The sequence below is a fragment of the Cyprinus carpio genome, chromosome A7 (genome assembly GCF_018340385.1).
Source record: "Cyprinus carpio isolate SPL01 chromosome A7, ASM1834038v1, whole genome shotgun sequence".
Lineage (NCBI taxonomy): Eukaryota > Metazoa > Chordata > Actinopteri > Cypriniformes > Cyprinidae > Cyprinus > Cyprinus carpio.
Window position 1 is genome coordinate 24,290,159 of NC_056578.1, and position 24,083 is coordinate 24,314,241.

At 38.9% G+C, this 24,083-nt stretch overlaps 1 protein-coding gene across 6 annotated transcripts in view; it reads right to left on the bottom strand.

Annotated features, from left to right (window-relative positions):
• Window positions 1–24,083, bottom strand: part of LOC109092510 (RNA-binding protein 33-like) — a 44,196-nt gene that overhangs the window by 12,599 nt on the left and 7,514 nt on the right. Inside the window, exons 6-16 of one of the 6 annotated variants that reach the window (XM_042760494.1) lie at window positions 22,757–22,867; window positions 22,467–22,653; window positions 20,749–21,035; window positions 17,303–17,630; window positions 14,675–14,736; window positions 11,735–11,861; window positions 11,220–11,557; window positions 9,715–9,987; window positions 9,229–9,516; window positions 7,909–8,493; window positions 2,641–2,811 (exon numbers count right to left, since the gene is read on the bottom strand). In XM_042760494.1, the coding sequence (XP_042616428.1) occupies window positions 2,641–2,811; window positions 7,909–8,493; window positions 9,229–9,516; window positions 9,715–9,987; window positions 11,220–11,557; window positions 11,735–11,861; window positions 14,675–14,736; window positions 17,303–17,630; window positions 20,749–21,035; window positions 22,467–22,653; window positions 22,757–22,867 (2,757 nt within the window). Of the gene's footprint in view, window positions 1–2,640; window positions 2,812–7,908; window positions 8,494–9,228; window positions 9,517–9,713; window positions 9,988–11,207; window positions 11,558–11,734; window positions 11,862–14,674; window positions 14,737–17,302; window positions 17,631–20,748; window positions 21,036–22,466; window positions 22,654–22,756; window positions 22,868–24,083 lie in introns of all 6 variants that reach the window. The other 5 variants (XM_042760492.1, XM_042760493.1, XM_042760491.1 and 2 more) reach the window with 5 other exon arrangements.

Consider the following 24,083-nt stretch of genomic DNA (forward strand, 5'->3'; position numbering starts at 1 on the left):
TCGCTTTGTTAACTTTTATGCCGATGCACCGGTGCGAATCAGTACATCTTCCGGAAGGGAAGAGTGAGGAGTGTACGAGAACGGTTTACTCATGCTGACATTCCCAGTGACGCGGTGGATATTTTGCAGACAAAGACAGGGCTCGACAATGCGGGCGCTTCAGCCGCATTTGTGACTAAATTTATTTTTGTTCATTATATTGTAATATATTGACACTAACGTGCTGCGTTAACGTGAGACTCTTATCGGGCGATAAAAAAAATATCGCCGTTAATCTATTCTCAAAGTTGGGTTGGGAGCTGGGTCTATACTACGCAAGCTATGATGACTTTCACCGTGATAGTTTAGCGCGGATGTATACCTAGACAAATTGCACTGTAGGTGACGAGAACGAGTCTTCGAACCTGTGTATGCGCCTACTGTGAAATTACCAAGCTTCCCCAAAAAAAAAACTCGACAATACTCACGCCTGTTTCACACATACTCCGTCTCCAGTGCGTATGCAGTCCGTGTGCGTTACGTATGTGGTGCAGAAGCAGCACGGACTCATTGTGCTTTCACACAGGACGCGTTTGCAGTCCGCTACTGATCCGCGGCTGTTTAGTCCACAAACACAACATTTGTTCATTACGTAAACGATCGCTGCACTCCTGCAGACGCACCTCTCCTGGAACGCACTGACGGACCACAACCGCATGAACGCTAGAATCTGTTAACATGGGTGCGTAAAAAAAAATAAATAAAAATGCAACGCATACGCACTGCAGACGGAGTATGTGTGAAACAGGCGTAAGGTTGTTTGCAACTTGTGCAATGTGGAATTAGTTTACTGTAGGAGTTCTTCCAGTCTCAAGTACCACCTAAACGCAAAGCATCCCTTAGCTAATGTGGAAGATGCCGGGGCAAGCAATGTAGCGCAGGGGAAGAGTCGTCGTCAAACTACTATTTTTGAGTGCAGCACAGCTCTATCAGTACTAACAAGTACATCTTATTGAACATAATTTGAATGCCTTCGGCAGAATTCAAATGAGCCATTTTAATCTAGATTAAATCTAGATTAATTCCAAGATAACAGTGAGATTAATCTAGATTTAAAAAATTAATCTATGTCCACCACTAATAAATATGTATAATAGTAAAATGTATTTAGGAGCACGTGTGTGAATAAAGCAAAATTTTATGTAATAAAATGTCTTCAATACATGGAATGGTAAAACAAACATCTTAATGATCATTTTAAGACTTCTTATATTTTGGGGATGGAAAAACATAAATTGCGATATAGCCTATTGAATATTAAATTTCAAAAGGCTATGATTTCATTCAAAAAAGAGCAGCGCTGTTGCGCACTGCTTCCAAATGATTCTCAGTCAATGAATAGAGCACATTTATCCCAAGAGATTGCTTATGAATTCCAGTTGATGAAATGAATGTGACAATGTCTACTTTATGATCTTTATATAATGTTTTAAACTTGTAAGAATTAATATTTTCTCTCATCTGAAAGATCACCCTGCAATAGTATATATATTTCAAAATAAGAGTCACGCTGTATTTCAGGCTTGTTTATAATTAAAAGTCACACGTTGAGTTTTCTTTCTTTTTTTCTGGGAATTACTGGTATTTTGATTACACAATAAATTGTATTTAATTTAATTTCAATTTCATTTATAGTAAACTGTTGTAGTTTCTGGCTGGGATGCGTCCCCACAGGAAGAAAAGTCAAAGAACATTATTTGACATATTCTTCAATATATAGATTTTACTAGTATCAGTTAAATCTGTGTCCCATTCACTGAGAGAGACACTATATGACAAAGCAAGAACTCGACCATTTAAATGCTGTCATTAGCATAATTTACAGTGCATAATATGAGTATTTATAGCAGCCTACATTATTAAAATTAATTCAATAATTAAAAACTGTTAAAAATCACACATCATTTATTTCTAACATTTAGTAGACCATTTTTGTGCGTAACAGGAGGATTTTCCAGTATATTTCAAACCTGTGGGAAGCACTGTACATGATCCATCAGAAATCATACTATTATGTTAATTTGATGCTCAAGAAACATTTCTTCTTATTATTAATGTTGAAAACAATTGTGCTGCTTCAGGATTCTTTGATGAATAGAAAGTTAAAAAGAACAGCACTTATTGGAAGTAGAAATCTTTTGTAACATTATAAATGTCACTTAAGATCAATTTAATGCATCCTTGCTGAATAAAGCATTAATTTCAAATAAAAATAAAAATATTTCAGAGGTGGTGTATTTTATCATTCTTTGGGTGCCACAGAGGATGATGAGAGACGGGGAATTTGATCTGATTACTCGTAAACAAGTTAAATGCATTGCTTTCTGGCAAGTTTCATAATTTTCCTCCACAGTACACAAAATGCATAAAACATTTCACAGTTAAAACTTATGACTAACACCAATTTGCTTCCACCATAATGCTTTAATTAAGACGTTCTCAACTCTGAAAGCTGTGGCTTAAAGAAAGTCGTAAATACATTCCTTTCGACATGACTTGAAATCACCATTAGTATCAGGGCTTAGTGTCAGCTGGGCAAAATGGCATTGTGCACCTGTCCAATTAAGGGCTTATGAGAGTAATCCAGATTCAGTGTCATACCCGGTTCATTTGGTTTGCCATGCCACGGCCAGCCTGTTGCTGATTTTGTACACCACCAGTTGCCATGGTAACTTTCCTGATGGGACCAAGTCTCTGTTGGGGGGCAGGCCGACCAATTGGTTGTTGCTGCTGCTGCTGTGGGGGACCAGTGTTGGGACCGGCATCTGCCTGCTGAATACAGAGCAGACACGTCTTACAACCCACACAAAGAAAATCTCCAGCGGCACACAAAAATAACAAACATTACAGTCCACCATGAAGTCTGATTGAATCACAAAAATTCAAATGTAAACTGTTTATATCAAAAGTTATCATTAATACAATGGCAGACTTAAAGCTCACCAAAACACACACAACGTACTGTGATCACTTTAACTGAATAAGCAAACAAAGACACAATAAGAGACAAACGTGTTGAATTATGTGACGTTAAACATCTTTCACAACAGTGATGACTGCATCTCTGAGCACAGATGGTATGGAAGTGGACCTGTTTAGATAAACGGCCTCTGGCTCTTCCTCCAAATTCTCACTCATTCTGTTTCCTCATCTGCAGGAAAACCTTTCAAAGTGCCTATGTTATCTGATGGCTGCTGGCAGTCTTTAGATGTTGAAGGCCTTGAAAATGGCCAGATTTAAGTTTTTCACAGGACCACTGAATCTCACAAAAAGGGCTCTTTTCATACTGTATAGGGCATGACAACGTATTATTTAGTGGTCAACCGATATATTGCCAAGGCCGATATATCAGCTGATATTTGGCATTTTTTCAAATATCGGCATCGGCCAATACGTTTTTCTGCTTGGGCGATGTGTTCGAGGTGGGACTTTTATTTTGACGGTGCTGAGAGCGCCTGAGCACACAGTGCTCACATTCTCCTCTTGTTCACCATCATCGTTAACACTTCTGTCTAATATGGATAGAAGTCTGTCTAATAATCAGATAGAATGGTTAAACAAAGGAATTAATGTATACAAAAAGTATAACGATTTCTTTTATATTATTAGTAATAGAAAGGCAAACATTATAATACTTTCTCATTTTGCTTCAGCATTAAGCAAATATGCACTTACATAATTTAAACAAATCTTTGAATGACTAATGAACATTTCTTTTCACAAACCTTGCAAACTTAGTCGACTCCAGCTGTGAATTCTTGTGAAGTGTGCGTTTTAATCTGGCATGATCTCGTGGTCTCTGTGTGACGGTCGGTCTGTGTGAATTGAATGCTTTAAACTCATGATTTCAAATTATGCTGCGCTTTATGCATTTGTCCACTGTCTTATTGATGTCATTTTCACTGTGTGCTGTATTTAAAATGAGTGTGACCCTGGCTTTATTTGAAAATATGATTCCCAATGCACACAAACTTCCCAGAATACTGAGTGCCCTGTTGATTACAGTGTTTACTTCCTTTTTAATTATATTTTTATTAAATATTTATTTATTTGTGAAAAATATTTTGTCATCTAAAGTATGTTTATTTTACACATTTATTTTTTAATCCATTGTCAAATGATTTCAAATTTCTTAAATATTGATAATAATCATTTTTAAAAATGATATCGGCTTTATAACAGCTAAATATGTTACACGTTAATTTAAAAGTACACAGTTCAACAAACTGGTCTGTCTGTGCCAGTAGGTTACACACAGACACCATTTGTTAATATAGAAATTACGTAACAGTTAATGTTTTACTGGCACATACAGCTTAGTTTTAATCCAAATGGTGCATGTGCTGAGTGAACGGTAAATACACGCAAAAGTAGTGCTCTCTCTTTCTTTCTCTTTCCTTGTTAGAAAATATGTTATTGAAATGTACTATTGGGGGAAAAAAGACAATTTAACTACAAACTTTCCAAGAATGTTGAGGAGAAAGAGATGTGCACTAAAATCGCTTGCGCATCTGTGTCACTGTGCACTCAATCTACTCAGCATGCTTTACTTATGTTGAAATAAGAATTGAATTTGTTTAAATGAGAATTTGTGTTTAATATTTATATCATAGACATCCTTCTTGAAAATCTACACTCTGTTCCCTGTTTGTTCTATCATCAGTATGGGGAGTGCAGTGTCACATTTTGGTGCAATATGGACACGCGACACATTCAGAATTAATAAACTTTTAATGAACTACAGAACAGCGCAAGCCAGAAGCGGCGCGCCTCATGCGGGCAGGGCTTATATGCTCCGAGAACGGACACTGCACTAGTGATACAAAACACACAGGTCTGTTAAGAGCAATACTTTTAATATAGACAAATTATTATTAGGCTGGGCTACTGTAGGTTTTTTAAATGTAAGGTGTAAAATTACTGATTAACATAGCGGATAACATAGCTTTTTTTTTTTACACTAACAATATAGGCGTACTACTTATAGAACTACATTTTTTAAACTTGATGTGCTGTTGTGGTAGGCCAGTTGCAATTCGCATATTTGGCACACTGCGTTTGTCTTGTCCTCACTCAATTTAAAGTGCTCCCACACAGCTGAGGTCTTCGGCATTTTTGTCTTCTCTTCCAGATGAACTAAATCATGACATTAATGACGTTCACTCATGGGTGATTCATATTCAAGTGCCATGATAATAGTTTCACGGGGGATGCCAGGTGTTCAAAAAAAAAAAAAAAAGAAAGAATATTAGAATCTCAGAATTGAAAATCGAATGCCAACTCACCGAACGAATTTAATATTGTCCACTACAAAGAGAAACAAACATCAGCATATATTCCTTATCTGACAGCAACACTTATATTCAGGCTGGTAAAGCATTAAATACTGCATGCTCCCTATAAACACATTCCTTCAGTCTACAACAAAGACATAATTGCCAAACCTGCTTCACTCATCCTTTTCTCCCTCTCTGTCTTTCAAAACCATGTGCATTATCTCAATTGCGTCTCCATGTGAGGGGGGTAATGGATTAATCTTACTCGATACAAAATCCACACCTTCAGATTACATCTATCAGATAAACCGGGGTGGGGTGATGACACTTGACAAGCACCTCCCCCTCCCCCACCCACCCCGTCACCTCCATCCCCCAAGCTGCTTTTGTATGGCACAGGCTTTGTATTCTTTCTGATGAAAATTTAATTTGCTCTTATCTGTATGGCTAAGCTGGGGAAAAATACAAATCCGCCCAAACCGCCATCTCCCTTTCACCCAGACTCTCGCAGGTATTATTACACCGATATCAACATAGACGAGGAAGATTAACTGCAGATGTCCCCAGACTGACACCTATTCTAACACACATCAATGATGAGCTGATGGATGGATAAAGTGAGAGGCGAGGTGAGATAGATGAAGAGAGCAACACCGAGCGAGCACAAGTTAGAAAGGAGAACAAGAAAGAGAGATAACTTTTTCAGGCAGCTGAGGTTGACAGCAGGAGAAGAGAAGCACCTAGAGGATCAGATTCTTTCGGTCTGACAACCCTCCCTCTTCTTCCTCTGTCAGTCAGAGCCACAGCACTTCAGATAGCTGCATGTAGCTTTCTATTAACTAAGTTGACACAGTTATCTTCATCCACAGAGATTCTGCACTCAAAGGAAATATTTAGCTTCATTTCAGGAAGGAGACTGGAACATAATGTTTTCTCCTGATTCAGTGCAGCAAATCATCTCTTAGAGTCTATAAATCATCTTTGGGTCCTTCTTTTCTTGATTGAGACTCAGAAAACGTCTGCCAGATTTCTAAATAACCACCTCAAACTCTAGTCTTAATGCTAAATGACCTCAACATAAACTTCCATTAGGTCTTGCTCAAACTGTCACATGAAAATAGCACCTTGACTTAAAGAAGACACAAACCTTTACGTGATCTGTTGTCACTCAAAGTAAAGGAGCAAATGCCAAGCAACTCGCTTTAATGATGCCCAGAACAGTGCCATTTATGGGTTTAAAAGGTAAAAGTGTTCTGTCAATGTAGTGTGGTGTCATAAATCACAGCATAGAGACCACTTTCTGTATCGATTCTTCCAAAAAGAAAAAAAAGCATTATGATTTAAAGAGTTTTTAGCTCTAAAAACTTTAGTGATCAAATAAAGTAGACACCTTGACTTTTAGGCCTCGTTTACACTGCCAGTTAAATGTGACCGAATTCCGATTATTTTGTTCATATGTGACACAGATCGGATCTGTTCTATGACAGTGTAAACAGGAAAAAAACGCATGCATTCAGATATTTCAAGATTTTCTGAGAGGATTACCTTTTCTCCGCTCGCTTCTCGCACTGACTGTCATCCGAAGTGCGTGCATATAAAGGCGGGCGATCCCGATAAAAACACACATATACAGAATTACAGTATTTCAGTGTTCACGCAAACATCATCTGCTCTGTCTTAAGTGAACGCTTACAGAACTGTTGGGAGAAAACATCTGATGTGTAACATTATATTAGATCCATGCATTACAGTATAGGACATCTGTATCATGTATCATTAATGTTAAGCTAAAAAGAAAAGAAAAGACGGAATCACTCGCTGCACTTCATTGAACTGCTTTTGTAGTTTTAATAATCAATTTATTTGTAATGAACACACTTAAGTTATTTTTACATTTGATTGTTTTTCGTACATCAATGCTCTAGTTTAGATATAAAATGATAAAGGTAATGCATTATTTGTTTCTTTCTAGGCTATTGTGTTCTACGGTTGTTGTTGTTTTTTTTTTTGCATCTGTTCTTATTTATAATAGCAAAGATAAAAAAAACAGCTGTAATTAATAATAAGAAAAGACGGAGGACTTCACTATCGACTTCAAATGGGTGTGACTCTGTAATTTTTTGTCCGATTCCAACAAATCATAAATCATTTTGAAGGTCTTTTAATGGAGAATTTTGTCCGATTTTAACAAATTTTTTTTTTATTTTCTTTTTTAATTGCTCATTGTGACTTGTTTAGTCAGCACAACTCACATTATTCTCACAAGGAAGCACATGTGGAGGCGGTAAATGACAACAACACAAGCGTGATGTTTCAGGTGGTATGGCAAGTGTAAACACATGAATCGGATATGGGTCACAATTGAAAGAACGTGTAAACCGACAGATATAGGCAACAAATCAGAATTGGGCATCAAGACCTGCAGTGTAAACAAGGCCTTAGAGTAATTGGAAATCCTGCTTGTCGAGTTCAGAGTTCTCTCTAAGAGCTCTGGTGACAACTACTTCAAAAAGAGAAATAATCTAAAAAAATCAAGGGCATATGAACTTGAAAGATCACCTCTAGAGTTTAAACCGGTAACAAATTCACTCACCTCTCCCTGAAGCTTAACTACTCGCACTTTCTGTGGGACCTGTGGTGATTCTATGCTGTTTGTTCTTTGCATCACTGTTCTCTTTCCTCCAGGCTGAGGCTGACCCACTGCCCCTTCTGATGGGCTGGTCTGAGCAGCACCTTGTCTTTGAGTGTTTTGTGGGGTCATGGTCCTCTTTTGCTGTGGTTGCCATTGGCCCTGCTGGCTGGCTTCAGGACCAGCGTTCTGTTGCTTCTGCGGCCCAGACCAGCCTGAAGTCTGTGCCTGAGGATTAGTGTTCTGCAGCCGGGCCTTCACATTTGGACGAGGGGAACTTAGACCTGACGAAGGGTTCTGGGGGGTACCATTAGAGATCAGTGAAGGGACCGGCGCTGGGGGCTGGGCTGCAGGGTACTGTGTGGGGTTCGGAGTTTGTGGAGTCTGGTTTGGGTTCTGGCCGCTTATCCGTTCCATCAGTTCTTTTTTGCGCATACCAGCCTGCATCTGTCTGCGCTGCTCTTTGCGCTTGAGGATCTCTTCTCGCAGACGCTTCTGTTCCTCGAGTTTCAGTCTGTACTGACGTGTCTCCTCATCTTCATCTGGGTCCTAAACAATGATGAATATAAATTCAGGATGAAAAAAATAAGTCAGCTTTATTTTTTTGGCTGTATGAAAAAATTTGTAAAAATACAGTATGTTTAGGCTAGTTTGGTTTTAGTGTAATCAAGCATGAGTGTTCATGTCTCTGTCCAAGTATACACAACAAATCTGAAGGATTGAATACATTTTGCACATAACTTCCTTTGGTGCACACACACACACGACAGAGGTCAATTGCAGTCCAATTAAAATGTATACATGCTGGACGGTCAAGCTACATTTGCATTATCTATATTTATTTGTCTGAACTGTTATTATTTCAGTCTGAGAAAAAAAAAAAAGAATTGGTATGATTTCAGTCAGACCAAAGTGACTGAAAAGACAAATTATTGCTTTTAATTGAGTAAAATTTAAGGTAAGCATTTAAAAAAAAAAACCTTTGCTTGTCTGTTTAATGCCATGACAACTTCTATGGTTATTGTCATGGCAAAAATCAGGTCAGAAAGAAACAAAGCTTTAAGTATCAGCACAAAAAAAAAATCGTAATAAGGTGATCCAATCAGCCACAACAACAATAGGACTATGCTACACGTAAACTAATCAATGAGTGTATTGCAGTGGAATAATGCAGTTCTAACAGAACAAATATAGCATTTTATATAGTTGCTACTGCAAAAGTCTATGGATGGAAAACATGCTGAATGTTAACCCCTCCCACATGATCACGCTACGCAGTATTACCTCTGGAGTGGTGCTTGACTGTGCAGCTGGACACTCTTTCTTCATCTCAGGCACACTGGGCTGCTCTGGTGTTTTGGCAGCTCCCTGCCCTTGTGCCACAGATCCTCCCCTTCCTGCCGGTCCAGCACGAGCAGCCTGCCCTTGCCTAACATTCTGTGTTGCCCAGGTAACAGGCTTTGCTTGCCCACTAGGCACTGGCGGGCGGTTATTGTTGCTTGTGGCGATGGGCAGCTCACGGAGATTGCTGTTGCGTTGAGAAGGAATCTGCTGCAGTGGAGGCGGCGGCGTCTGAAGAAGAGGAGGTGGTGGTCATATATATGGGTTGACAATTCATAGAAGTACTGCAAAGACTGAAAATCGGTCAACTGACAACAGTTTTGCTCGAAAAGCTTTTGAGCTGACATACACGAATGAACTGTTTATTTATAAAAAACATTTCTCTTGCCATCTTGCTGACTGCAACAAATACACATTTGAATGGCTAACCATTTTAGGTCTGGCCTGGTTGTTTCGTTGCTGGTTGCCCTGTGGTCGGGACTGCATCTGTCTATGGCCACTTTGAACCAACTGGCGGAAGTGGGGCTGAGAGAGATGCACCATGGGATGTTGGTCCCTTGGGTGGTGTTGATGGTGCTGTTGGTGTTGGGGTGGAGGCTGGGAGTGAGACAGACCCTGGAGGGGCATGTCCTGTCTGTGCTGCTGGTGCAAGGATTGATGGGATAGTGGCAGATCATGGTGCAGGGGCAGCTGCATTAAACCCTGAATACCACAAAACACAAAGAATACAGCCAGAATAAGACCTAAAATCAAATATACATTAAATAATACAGAGCAAAGTTGTAGCCTTGAGCATCATATGAATAAGATCCAGCTTTAGGACATTTAAACTGAAGCCAGTCATGCCAGTCATGATTGAGAATGTGGGTATCCTTGAAGTCAGCACTGTATAATATTTCAGTAGATTTACAGATAGATCATTTGTCATTATTATCGGAATTTACAACTAAAACCATCTACATCTCAAGATAAGAAAAATTACACCAATTTGTGTTTAAGGACAATTAAGAATAATTATTTTCATGAAAGAAAGCTAGACCTCTGATGTGTAACAACTAACCCAGTGACCTCAAATAACCATGAACTGACAAACAGTGCTAACACAAGAGGGCAGTCTTGTCTGCTGCTTTAAATGAAGAGTGCAGCTTCTCCTTGCAAAGGCGACCACTACACCTACATGTCCTACAATAACAGGTGTCCAACCAAGATAGAACACCTTAGGTATGGCTCTTTGCCATATACAGGGCTGTTCACAGAGTTTGTGGTCAGTGTGATTTTTTTTTAAGAAATTAATACTTTTATTCAGCAAGGGCAAAATTTTTCAAAGGTGACAGAAATCTTTTGTAGCATTATCAATTTTATTTTAGTATTTTAACAAAATGCTGTTCTTTAAATCTTTAAATTCATAAAAGAATTCTGAAAATTCATGTATTACGGTTTACACACACACACACACTAACACTATTGAACAGTGATTTCTGATGATCATGTGAAACTGAAGACTGCAGTAATAACTGCTGAAGATTCAGCTTTTATCACAAGAATAAATCATCTTGACTTTTTTTTTTTTTTTAAATAGAAAAGTTATTTTAAATCAAAAATATTTTGTAATATTACTGCTTAACTGTATGTATGATCAAATAAATGCAGCCCTAATGAGCAAATAAAACTAATTTCAAAAACATTTATAAAATATGTCCCACCCCAAACTTTTGAACAGTAGTGTATGACTGCCATATTTCCTACTAAATTCCAGGATTGTGGAAAACACAGAACTACAAAATAAATGCAAAAAAAAAAAAAAAGACTGAAAACTCAATATTTTTTCCTATACTACATTTCTCATGCTAGTTCCATGCCATGCTGTAAATTAACATGCAGTGTTCAACATGCCAGCAAGGCCATGCAGATTTCTGACTTACTCTCTGGCGTACCTGCATACCAAACTGCATGTGCTGGGGGCTAAAGGAGGGTCCCTGCTGTTGGGGCGAGAAGTGCTGTCTGTGACCCACAAAGCCACGGGGACCAGGGGGGCATGGAGGGCCTCCATGCTGCGGGGCCAAACCTGGCCGAGGGGGCTCTCTCTGGAAAATACCTCCTCCTTGAGGCCCTTGGTTCTGCCCAAGCCCCAGAGAGCCAAAGCCAGGACTTCCGAGTCCCCCTTGTGGGGGGAAAGATGGAGGACCTTGCCCCGATAACGGAAAGACACTGTTATTCATGAGGGGGGCAGGGCCTGGCTGGTCAAACATGTGCTGGCCCGAAAAACGTGGTTCTAGAAAAGAGAAAAGAAAGGAATAAAAGACATAACGTGAACGAGAAGCCAGAAACCTACAGCATTAATTCTGACTGCTTCAGTTGCTGGTAAACGACTGGATGGGATAAGAAAAGACAAAACAGATATTCAAAACAATGCAGGTATAGTCTATGCAGGCAACCAGTGTGACCTTACCACCAGGGAAGAAGTGCTCTGGATCCTGATGATGTGGCGGTGGTCCTCTCCACTGCTCCTGGGGGGGTAGAGGCCGCTGAGATGGGCCAAAATTCCCTTGGAGATGCTGCTGGAAATCAGGAGGAGCCTGAAGGAGGACAGACAACAGCAAAAATCACACTGACTCCACAGAAAACATTATGACTATTTCAGCACCAAAATATTATTGTTGACATGAGTTTCAAAGCCAAAAAGCTTCTTATTTGTGCTCCTTATCTTCTTATTTAAAATGTAACTCTTCATATTAAGATCATAACCATCAGCTTATACCACTGAGAAATCTTTTAGGCAGAAAGAAAACTATTTGCATATACCCTTGAATAGAAATCTGTATCTATTCTCAGTGCTTACCTAACCCATTGCTCATAAATCTCAACCCCCCTTTACCTTTCCAGAGGAAAGACAGATAAGGATCCTTACTAATCCTGCAGTTGAATACGAATCCCCTCTCCTTTATTCTTTGAAAATATCCTTTGCTCTTAAGAAATTTGCCTTCGTTCAAAAGGGCCACACTCCAGCAAACTGCGATGCTTAGCACCTCTTTACTCATTATAAATGACTTAAGATGCAATCAAACTTTTAATCCACGTTTTCAGCTCTGATCTTCAGTCGGCCAGTGATTGTCACCAAGGCCAGCCAAGTTGCTTAACAGAAGGTCAATCAGGCAGCTTAGCTAAGCAATGGTCAGGAGGGAGCAAGAGAGAATCACATTGTTATTGTGGACTTCATTGCTCTATTCAAAAGGTCAGCTCCTATAACACAATGGGAGCTTAAGTACATTCACAATACCTTTGCAAGTTTGCATTCATTTGATAAAAGGAGCATGTCCTTTCGGGGGGCTAATCTTTCGTAAATACCAATGGATCTGTTCAATATGTAACCAGTTATGATCTGCCTGGGAGATATAGAGGGAGTGAGAAAGACAAATGCCTAGCATGGGCTGCTGCCATTTTGGAGACAAGCCTCAGGTGTCTTAAAATACACTCAGCAACTTATTCATTTCTGCTGTTTAAGTATCTGACAAATTCTTAAAGATCAAGGTAAAGAAAATTATAAACATGTACACACATATATATATATAGAGAGAGAGAGAGAGAGAAAGAGGAGAGAGAGAGAGAGAGAAACACATAATTCAGTGAGTGCGGTGACTAAACTAAATGCCTCTGATTGGCCACTGCATTCATTCACACAACAGAAATGTGTGTGACTGGTTATAATGCTCACCGCGGAGAGAAAAATAAAACAGGCCAAGAAATCAGATGCAGTGTAAGCAGATCTAAATGGAATGCTACATTAAACACTATTTCATTTTCACGTTTCAGTTTAACGGCAACAGCGGAAGTAGATTTAGTTTAATTGTGCTTTATCTTAAATTTGGTATTATTTTGGTAGCATTTTTGCCCCAAACCCTCATTAATTTCTGACCCTGATATACAAACAAAAATCTAACTTTAAACATCTACTAACTTGTAAAATGAAGCCCGGCTATGTTTTTTTTTTTGTTTTTTTTATACACATTTAGCAAAGAGTAATAAACTATTTCTGCTATGAGCAGTATCAAACTTAAAATATAAATATGTAGAATGGAGATTAATATTCAAAAACTCTGCAGTAGTAAATATTCATAGAGAAATTATGGATCAGCCTATTGTAAGATGAGATGTGATCATATGCTAATGTATGATAATCAAGTGCCCAGAGGGCTAATGGACACAGCTCCCTGTAAAATGCCAATGGCATTTTAAATGGTGTCTTGTCTATACCAGACTGGCTATGGGAGGCAGACAGCTGGAAATGTGCCATGAATGTGTGTGTGTGTGTGTGTGTGTGTGTGTGTGGAACTTCTTTCATATTCAGCAATTTTAGGAATGACCAATCATTTTAAGTGTCCACAATGTGTCCAAACAAGGGGTCACAGTAAATGATTAGTTGACAAACACATGGACATAAACTTTCCTTTTCACAATCAGGAATTAAGGTTAGAATTTATAAGAGAAAGTGTATATTTTGGGTGATGTGACATCAGTTTTTGCAGTTAAATGGATCTGCTGTGTGGTAATTATTTTTCTTCTTTTTAACGCCATGCCAGCTTCACGGCAAGAGCTAGGTTCAGTTATTCAAAATTAAAACTAAAGATGATTAAAAAAGTTTTTTTCTAAATACCTTAAGACTAAATTTGGATTTACTTTAAGTACAATCCAGCAAAATGTGTTTAATTGACCGTGGACTCTGAAAGGTGAACACACTGGAAAATTTTCTCTTGATAGTAAAGGTTTATGTGAGTCTTGAGTGTCCTACCTGACATTGTGTGTAAAGACTTGATCCCAGTGATTATCACAATTAAATGTGTTTTTTTTTTCTCCAACATCAAGTTTTATTCCACGTTGTTTAAGCACTGATCCCATGAATGAAAACTTTGAATGTAGCACTCCACAGTGCTCATGTCACTGCCATATTCCAAACTGAAACACTGAACTATACCTCCTTTAGACAGCAGAAAAATCAAAGTACTTTTAACCGAGAGGAAAAAGAAGAGAGCTGGGAAAACAGAGTTTTGGGGGGGTTCAGAAGGCCTCCTCCTCAGCAGTAATCACTTTAGCTACAGCACGGGCAGCTGCCTGATAGCTCCTCTACATCCTGACACACAAGTAACAGGCTTTTACATCTGTTCTGTGTTTTCACGGTCTCCATTTCGATTTCAATTGGCAGATTGAGCTTGCATATGAGGATGTTTTTAGATTTCTAGAGACATGCCATCCACACAGCAAGACAAATATTGCTTTCGGTGGCTACATGCCAGTCAAACCAACAAATACCGTGATGTCTGGGCCGTAACAGACTGCAGTTTTATGCAGAGTGAAATCAGTTAATTGTATCTTAAAGCAAGGTGAGGTTACTTACCGGGGGTCTCTGTGGACCGATGTTAGGCCTCGGTTGGTTCTGCACAGGAGGCATTGAGGGAACTGAGATTAAATGGAAATAGAGAAAGCACGAGTCAGACAGAGAAAGGGATGCAGAACCAGAGAGTGGAGCAGGGTTACAGACACCATGAAAGTCTCTTCTGGCCACGTGTCTAAACCATGGTTTGTCACAGCTGGTCACAGAGAGAGGGCTGTTCTGCTGATTAAACTGTGCATCTCTCTCTCGGGCAGACTGGGCCACCTAATGAGATAAACTGACAGTCAAAAGGAGTAATTTCACTGTGAATCATTTCACCTCCGCAGATGTGTGCATTTCAGAAAGCTGGTTTAATGCTGATGGACTGCCTACAGAGTGAAGACCATACCAAAGGAGGACCTGAGCGAAAATGCGAGTAAGCATCAGCCAAAAGTGCAAAAAGGCCTAAAAATGAACAAGGAATCTGCTTGTTAAGTCGTGAAATAAGGAATACTGTTTCTGGGTCCAAGCCAATACTCATTTAAGTTGAGAATACCATGTCAACAGCCATTTATGAGCACTATTTAATCATGGTGTCACATTTAACCTAAGCTTAAAAAAAATTACAGGTTACACTAGGGCTGTGATGTTATGGGATTTTTTCTGACCGTGGATGAAGAAGCAACAAATCACACGGTTTGGCGGTTTATCGCACCCCCTACCCAAACAAACAAAACTAAAAAAAATGAAGGTTGTACAAAATTTGTAGCCTATTTGTTATTTTTATTCGTCTTGTCAAAATACAAAATTCGTTTAACATTTTGCTGTCAACACTGTAGGACGTTGCATTGCAAAATGAAACCACTTTTTAACCAAACAATTTAACATCCCTGAGTATAATGTCCCGAGTCAGACTTGCCTGACGTGGGTTCCTTAGCAGTAAACTGACCATTTTCCAGTCCAAGTTGGACGTCCTTCAAGGACAGCGCATCCACACTTTGCTTTGCCATCCTTATTCTGCTTTGTCACTCATCGACAACCTGCCTGTTCTGAGGGCCGTATATCCACCACCGGGTAGCCTGCTCTGAGGACCATTATGCACAGGCTGCATGCACAGACCCCGCAAATAAAATACGTGACGCAGAAAGCACTGATCCATGTGTGCAGCGCATGCATAACAGTCCTGAGCGGAGGCTGTACCGGTGGCCGATAAGAGTGAGTAAAGCACAGATAAGCTGTTCTGAAAGGACGTCGGGAACGAGATATTATTAGACCACCTGCCCCCCTTCAAATTACACCCGAGTTACGGACCGCTACTGTGTTTTATTCAGAAATTTAATCCCGCGTCGCAAGAAATCTGTTCATGTCCCGCGGTTCCGGATCCAATGCAGACCTCCTGCAAATTCATTGCGAAAAAAGTGTGATGACCTCAACACCGCGGTCAGCATCAAAGAGTACACTATAGTTATCGTCACAGCCCTAGTGAACACTACAGTCTCCGGGCTCACGGCATCCCAGACATCAATATTTTTACAATCCATAAAAGATGAATCACTGTCTGGCCATTAGGTCAGGATCATGATTTTTTTTAGTAGTATTACACCACACCGTGAGTGTATATTAGCACTGTTGGCTGTTTGTTTTTGGCACCTAATATAGCGTTTGGAAATGATGCCGTGTAATGTCAGACTTAAAGAGGTCATGAAATGTATTTTGAAATGGCTTCATATTGTTTCCTTGAATTGCGCTTATAATCGTATGGGTTTTTTTCTCCATCAAAAATGGTCATAATATAGAGATAAATGGTCATTTTCAACCCTGATTTTAGCCCTCTGATTTTAATGCTCTGTTGGAAGGGCATGTCTAGCTGTGAGACCTCAATATAAATGACCACTGCTGTGATTGGATAATATATTTGCATAGAAATGAGTATTATAAGTGGAACTCTCTTGAAAACTTTACTGCATTTTTACTATAACAGCCAACAAGACTCAAATTGACTGCTTCAGCAATTTGAAAACTATCCTTTGAATGCTTTGTTTATAAATTAATCATGATATAGATAATGATATAGATGGTTTTCAAGCTACTACCAGGAACAGTGAGAAGTTGAACATTTAGTCAGTGGCTTGATTCACTAATGCATAAACAGCAGTAAACCACTTTGGACAAAGAACGTCTGTACATGAGCCCTAACATATTACACCAATCACAGGTCATGATGATCATGAAATGCACTTTTTTGTTTCTCCGAGGTTAGTTTATAAAGTTTGCAAAATGTTTTGCACCAAAAAAGACCTTAATTTGATGGACAGATAGGAGTTGTTTAGATCGCCTCCTTGATTACATAAAACAATGACACGTGTTTAGGACCACGTCGAGGAAAATAGTGGCAATGATTTAAAATCTGGGTGTTTAAGAAGATTAGAAAGAATACCTCATATTTTGAACTGGGGAGTTAGTTTTGAGTTCTTAAACTTGCAGTATGCTTTTATTGCAGAGTAAACTCTATTATTTATAAATAACAGGGCAATTTTGATTCATGACCCCTTTAACAAGCGGACAGGCACTTTACAATGTCAAAGACGTTACAGTACAGTCTCCATTCACCTAACTATATAATAATCAGGTTGGTGGTCTTTGGGGCCATACCTTGTACAGGTGAGGAGGAGGGTCCTCTGAAGTGAGGGTTGATGTGAATGTTCTTGGGGTGATTCTGTTGATGCTGCTGGTGTTGGTTGGGATGTGCATGTGAGTGCCGCAGCGGTGAGTTCAACGAGCGAGGTACATGCGTGTCATGTTGTGTTCTGGGCCCCGGGGAATGGTGGGCCAGACGTGGCATCAACAGCTGCAGTGGCTGCTGAGGAATTGGGGTGCCCGGGTCCGGGAATAGCCCAGGACCTCCACTGTCCCTCGGACCAGGCAGACGAGACTGATGGTGGTGGTGATGCTGAAGTGGAGGAGTCATTCTGAGTTGCTGCTTTAAAAAAAGAGAGGCGAAATAGAAAGACCATCAATCAATAACATAAGCTCACTCTCTTTCACCCCAAAAAATCATTATCTTGTAGTGATGTGACCCTGAGTCTCAAGATGAACTCTTTAATCAAGTAATCAATCATAAGAGCCATGTGACTGGGAGTAAATCTGAATTAAATGAGGAGTTTGAGGAATACACAATGTTCAAGTACAAATTCGCTCAAGTACAGTCAAGTACGCTATTTCAAATGATGACTGAAACTCACAAATACACATTGTTGTCTCTTGAAAAACATATACATTCTAGATTTATTAACTCATCATCAGATGAAAACAACTTGTACTCATAGACAGGCGTGGAGGGGAATTCAATAAAATCATTAAAAAAGCATAAAGTAAAAGAACACATCAGTATCGAGGAATGACAAGTTATGTCAAAAGCCTGAAAAGGCTTCCCTTCTCTTTGAAAGAAAATCAGCTTTAAAAAAAAAAAAAAGAAAAAGGAAAAAAAAGGTGCAACTCGAACGAACAGCTCAAGCGCAAAGGGATTACACCCTCGACAGAAATTTAATAGTAAAATAAGCGCAGGAAGCTAAATCCTTCAGCAAAGTACAAATTTAATTTGGTGTAATGCTTCCTCAATGGACTGCCGCCATGTTATTTGCCATAATCCATATATCAACATGGATAAGTGGAAGTGAGAACGGTGATAATTGTCTTTTACTCAAAAGCAAACTGACTCCACTCCACAAGGGTGGGACAAGACACAACTGATGCATAATCTTTAACAGCCTCAAAAGGTTAATCTAATTTCAAGAGAACTGCCAGATCACCAAGGAAGTTAAAATTTGTGTTTGCAAACAGCTGCCACTCCTAAAGTTAGGGCTGGGCAATATGGCAAAGTAATAAAAAATCGTTTTTTCTGAACATTTGACCCACTCTCAATTTTTACGTTTTTTTAACTAGTCAACTTGAAAATGTAACTACAACATGATTCAAGTAACTTTTTCTTTATTAATCCTCTAGTTAAGGAAAATTATATTCCAAGTGCAGCACACATTAAGTTGTCAACATGATGTAAATGTTAAAAAAAAAAAATCACTCATGAAATATCTTTGCAGAAAAGATGCATGAACTACAACTACATCATGTACAAACTTGTCTTATACATATTATGTGTTCAGAAATAATACAAGGAAAATGATTTAAAAAAAAAATTATCTAAAGTCAAGGTAATTCAAATTCAAAATGACTGAAAGTATATGACCATTAGACTATTATTAACTATAAATGTTCTGTAAAAACAATGAACAACAGCTTTCAGCATGTTACCATGATGCAAACATGAAATGCCAGACATATAGTTGTAGTTCTGGACAGGATTTTATCCGATTACGCTGCTTTACGCTGCTTTTCCATAGTTTTTTTCTGTGTAAACATTGATGTGTTTGACTTTTGTGCTCGCATCTCATGCAAGAAACTGCATTCTAAAAACACGGTGCTCAAGTTAAAAGTTGTTCACCTCCCATCTTCTTGCATTTTTTTTCTATTCCACTGCCCACATCGCATCTTTGTCAACACAAAAGCGCATTCTGTGTGAATGGCAGCTTATGGTCCTTCACTTACAGCCTGTCACAAAGTGGTTAATTACGTGCGCCAACATGCGGTTGGATCATCGTTTTCTCTTTCCGGTTTCATTGGCATATTGTCAAAGCGTCTTATTGTAATGTTTGGTAATATTTCTATTCAAAATCGTGATTCCTCAATTCATATTAAATAAAATCGTGGCAAAACATTACATTCGCCCAGCCCTAACTAAAGTGTCCAACTGTTGTAAAGAATGTTACCATTTATACACTATCTTTCAAAAGGGGTCAGTAAGATGATTACCAAGACTGCATTTATTTGATCAAAAATGCCGTAAAGCAGGGATGTCCAAACCTGTTCCTGGAGAGTTTAGCTCACACCTGAACCAGCTTATCAAGGTCTTCTGACTCACTAGAAATTTCCAGGCAAGCAAGTTGGTGTTGGTTGGAGCTAAAACATGCAGGATGTTGGCTCTCCAAGAGCAGGATGCCTGGTATGCCTCTTAAGTTCACCATCAAGCAATTCAAATACTTCTCTCGTAGGAGACTCTTCTGATTCACAAAACTTGATCAACATCACAACTACCCTCCCAAGACCGGCATCAAAATTCCTAACCACAGTGAGGTAATTTTTTATGTCCTCTACATCTGTGGGGAATAACTGTATAACCAAATGTAAAAATTAAACAATGCATTGCTACTCAGTCAAGAACAGTGAGTCATTTTCTCTTTTTATTTAGCTGTTAGATTAACATTAATGACACAGACAGCAGCAGGTAAATTAAGCTGCTGAAGAACAAATCCAATATACCAATACACATCTGATTTTCTCCCAACTGTTTACATTCATTTAAGACAAAAGTCAACCAACTGTTTATGTGAATACACAAAGGATTTTTTTTTTTATCATTTTGTGTGCATTTGACCATTTTAATATAATAAGCCAGACAGCATGAGAAAAGTGTTTATGTGGCTTATAGCATTTAATAATTATTTTTAACATTTTGATTTTCTCATTCATGCATATTACTTTATCGATTTAACATGTTAATAACTTTAAGCAGTCTTGCACTCTGTGGGTATATTTACTTCGATAACGTTCAAAATGACTAAATGAATTAGAAATGCACCGATACGGCTTTCGGTATTGGGCCCAATACTGATCTCCTGTACTCATACTCATAAAAATGCTTTTTATTGGACTCATTCGTTCTTGAAAAAGTGATATTGGTGCATGTCAAAAATTTATGTTAATACTTTCATAATGTTTTGAGGAGTCTGTTTCTTAATTTACTGACTGTGGTGTTTTATTTAAAAAAAAAAAAATCTCCTTTATCCACTTGCAACAATGACAACTGGCACACCTTTTGCAATAGCAACTTGGCTGATAATAATTGCTGGTCATATGATTGGTGCATCTCGAATTTCTAATTAAAGTTGTCATATCACAAAATTTTATTAGTGTTATTAGGACAGGTTCAGTAGGAGCATTTGTATTGTGTGTGTGTGTGTCATTTCAAACCGTCAGTCTCTTACCTGCATTCCCAAGTTCACTTGCATCAGCGGAGGCCTCTGCTCATTTATTCTCCCTCGACCTCCAACTCCATCACCACGGAAAGCTCCCAGTCCAAACAGAGGGAAATCACCTCTTCCACTGACTCCTCGTCCTCCTCGTCCTCCCCTTCCCCTGATCCCACCTCTACCTGCCATTCCTCCCCTCCCTCCATCTGCTCCTCTTCCTCGTCCTCCAAAACGGCCCTGCTTCCTCTGACGTTCCCTTTCCTCAAACTCCCGCAGGTCTGCTTTAGCTTCATCAGAGAGCTCTGAAAGGAAAGACAAATAAAAATACAGATTTATTTGATAATGATAGTGATTATGATAGTGATAATGAGTGATAATATTTGAGAAATGAGGCAGTTGATAGATATGAAGGATCAATTTAACCTTTTTCTTCCTGCTCATAAACAGGATAATGTCAATAAGCTGATATAAATATAATTAACTTTTTTGTTTATAAGCACTTGGTTACTCAAGTTAAAAATCAATTAAATAATGGGACATTGTGACCATTTTAGCCATCAAAATAGAATATAAAATTACTTCAGAAACATGAGCTACACTTAAAAAATATAGATACAAAAGGACATTAAATAATGGTCAGATTAATATTTTCAGTTCACCTTACACAAAACAACCACAGCCTTCACTGATGACCTTATTAACATCTGATGAACAAAAATATATTGGTAAAACTCTATTACTAGAAAGGCTTTGCTCATTAATATTATTTACATTATATCATTAACCCAGCAGGTCTACCTTATTGACTGAACAGAACTGTAGCATTTAAAATAATGGTCAGGTGACTCAAAACAAAACTATAGCTCAATGTGGCTGGTAATTGTTTCTCATGTGGACATCTGTAAAAATAAATTTACATGGCACCTCAGTGATAAAACTCATGGATCACACTGCTCATGTGGTCAGTCGCATGACTGTCTGCTGTAAATAAAATGCCATAGGCTTGGAATAATAAGAAAAGATTCATATTTAATTTAATAATAGGACAACAATATAATTTTTATTATTTGATTATTTAAATCACCTGTTAAAAAATAGGAAAATAGATGCACTCTAGTTGAAATGGTTTTGCATTTTATCTCTAAAAATGATGAATGTCATTAAAAATGTGGAGATTAGGAGAAATAAGTTAATGCAACCTCTTATTTAAGTAAGATGAACATAAAGCTGCTTGGTTTATATTTTTATGTATATAATCGCTGCCACAATAATGACCCATTTCAATGTTTTCATGCTTTCCTCTTTCTTCTTTTTGTTCTTAACAGCTCCCACTAGCTGTGGTGAAGCAGTTATGAAATACTGTTCTTGTAAATACTTCACATTATTTCAGTAATAAATATCCATGCAAATTACAGCAAAGTGCAACAGTTACCGTACGGTGTTTGGCAGTGGTCAAAAATGATTTAAACTCAAGGAGATGACAACAATTACCACACAACCTTGGTTTTTGTCAAAAAAACTGTAGGTAATTCGGCCGGTGATTTTTACATGGGTGGTGGGAGAAATACACTGTTATTCTGGATTCGGACAGCAATAAAATCATAGACTAACTCCCGTAAATGCTGAAAATAGCTTACGTCCCCATGAGAAACAATTACTGTCCAAATCGGGCTCATGTAAGATTTGTATACTTATAACAGTACAAAAAGGTGCTTCATTTGTTTGTAACTAACCTAATGTATCTGGGATGTTCCTTCTTTTACTGGTGGCTTCAGAGAGTCTGACCACTGTGTCATCTTTGCGCTCTGTCTTAAATCGCAGACGGCCGGATTCTTCAACATCTTCCTCTTCCTCATCAGACTCCTCTTTTACATCAGTCTCCAGCTCAGCCTCAGCTTCTGGATCGTTTTCATTCTCCACCTGAAACACAGAGAATATATACATCATCAGACTCACGCTGTGTGACTTTAAGCATCTCCATGAAAGAAAGGAGCAAACATTATCTGAAGTAGCCATTCTTTACCTCCTCTAATTCTTTGACCTGAGAGCCGTCTTGCTCCTCAGTTTCCTCCTCCTCAGGCACTTCTTGATGGTCAGTCTGCTCTTCACTATACTCAGTCGGGTATTCATCCACCTGTGAAGAACAATCAAATCTTTACTCCATTCAATGGAAATTCAAGCAGGCCTTGAACATCAGGGCTAAACTGATCTCTTGTACTTCATCCACTGAAACACCTGCTGCAGTGCGTGTCATAGGTCGGCACTACCAGAACCTGTTCAATGCCAAAAATGACATTGATGAAGATAAAACATTAGAATGAAGCAAAATCACTTCTGAATGAAAATGTTAATGCCACATCTGAGAGAGAGGCCAGAAAGGCCCAGTGTAGCATTCTAAATTTGGGGAGGGGAGGGGAAGGGAGGGGTGCACTGAAGTGGAGTCTTTCTAAATTAGCATAACAGTAGGAGCCCAGTCTCATTACTATGCCCTATTACTATTCCTGCTGATATTTGAAATTCAATGAGATGTAAATGTTTGACATGATACACAGAGAATGGGAGACAAACATGCACACGGCTCAGTGGTGGTGAAAATATCATCGACTGTGTTGTCTTTACACACCAACACACACACACACACACATAAACAGACACAAAGAAAGCTCTGGCGCACACATAGCTCACTGACAGGGAAAATATCATCATCTGACTCGGAGCAAATTCTCATACACGCTCAAGCACAGAATGTACAGAAGCATTCGGAGAGATGGGCGCACACTTCTGCAGACTACCTTGCTGAATCTCACGTCCTCCGCCACAGATCTTGTCTCTCTCCTCACGGTCCTGTCTCTGCTTCTATAGATACCACAGGTCTGGTCTACATCCCTCGCTATACCTACAGGTCCTGTTTCTGTCCATCTGTTTAAGCCTACCAGGCCACTAGGTAGTCTTTATCCGCACACTCAAATGCTCATGAAGAAGAGTGCTAAACAGGGCTTGTGCATTCGGCTGAGTCATGCAATTTCACCTCAGCCTAGAATGCTTTTATGACGCGAGATTAATGTAAATACAGCCCACTGTGAACACCTTTGTAATTCGCTTCAACCTTTTCAAATTTTATGAATTATTATTTTATGTTCATGTCTGTATAAGGATTTGGGAACAAGCAGAGTACAGCTGTTTTTAAAGCATGCAGTGGCATCTGCTGTTCAAAACTAAGCTCAGAATCGATTCAAGAAAGAATCGTGATGCTTTTGGAAAATCTCAGAATTGATGCAGAATCATTTCTCGATTCGAGATGCATTGATTTATTTTCCCAACCCTAACCACTAACCCATTGCCTCTGCTAA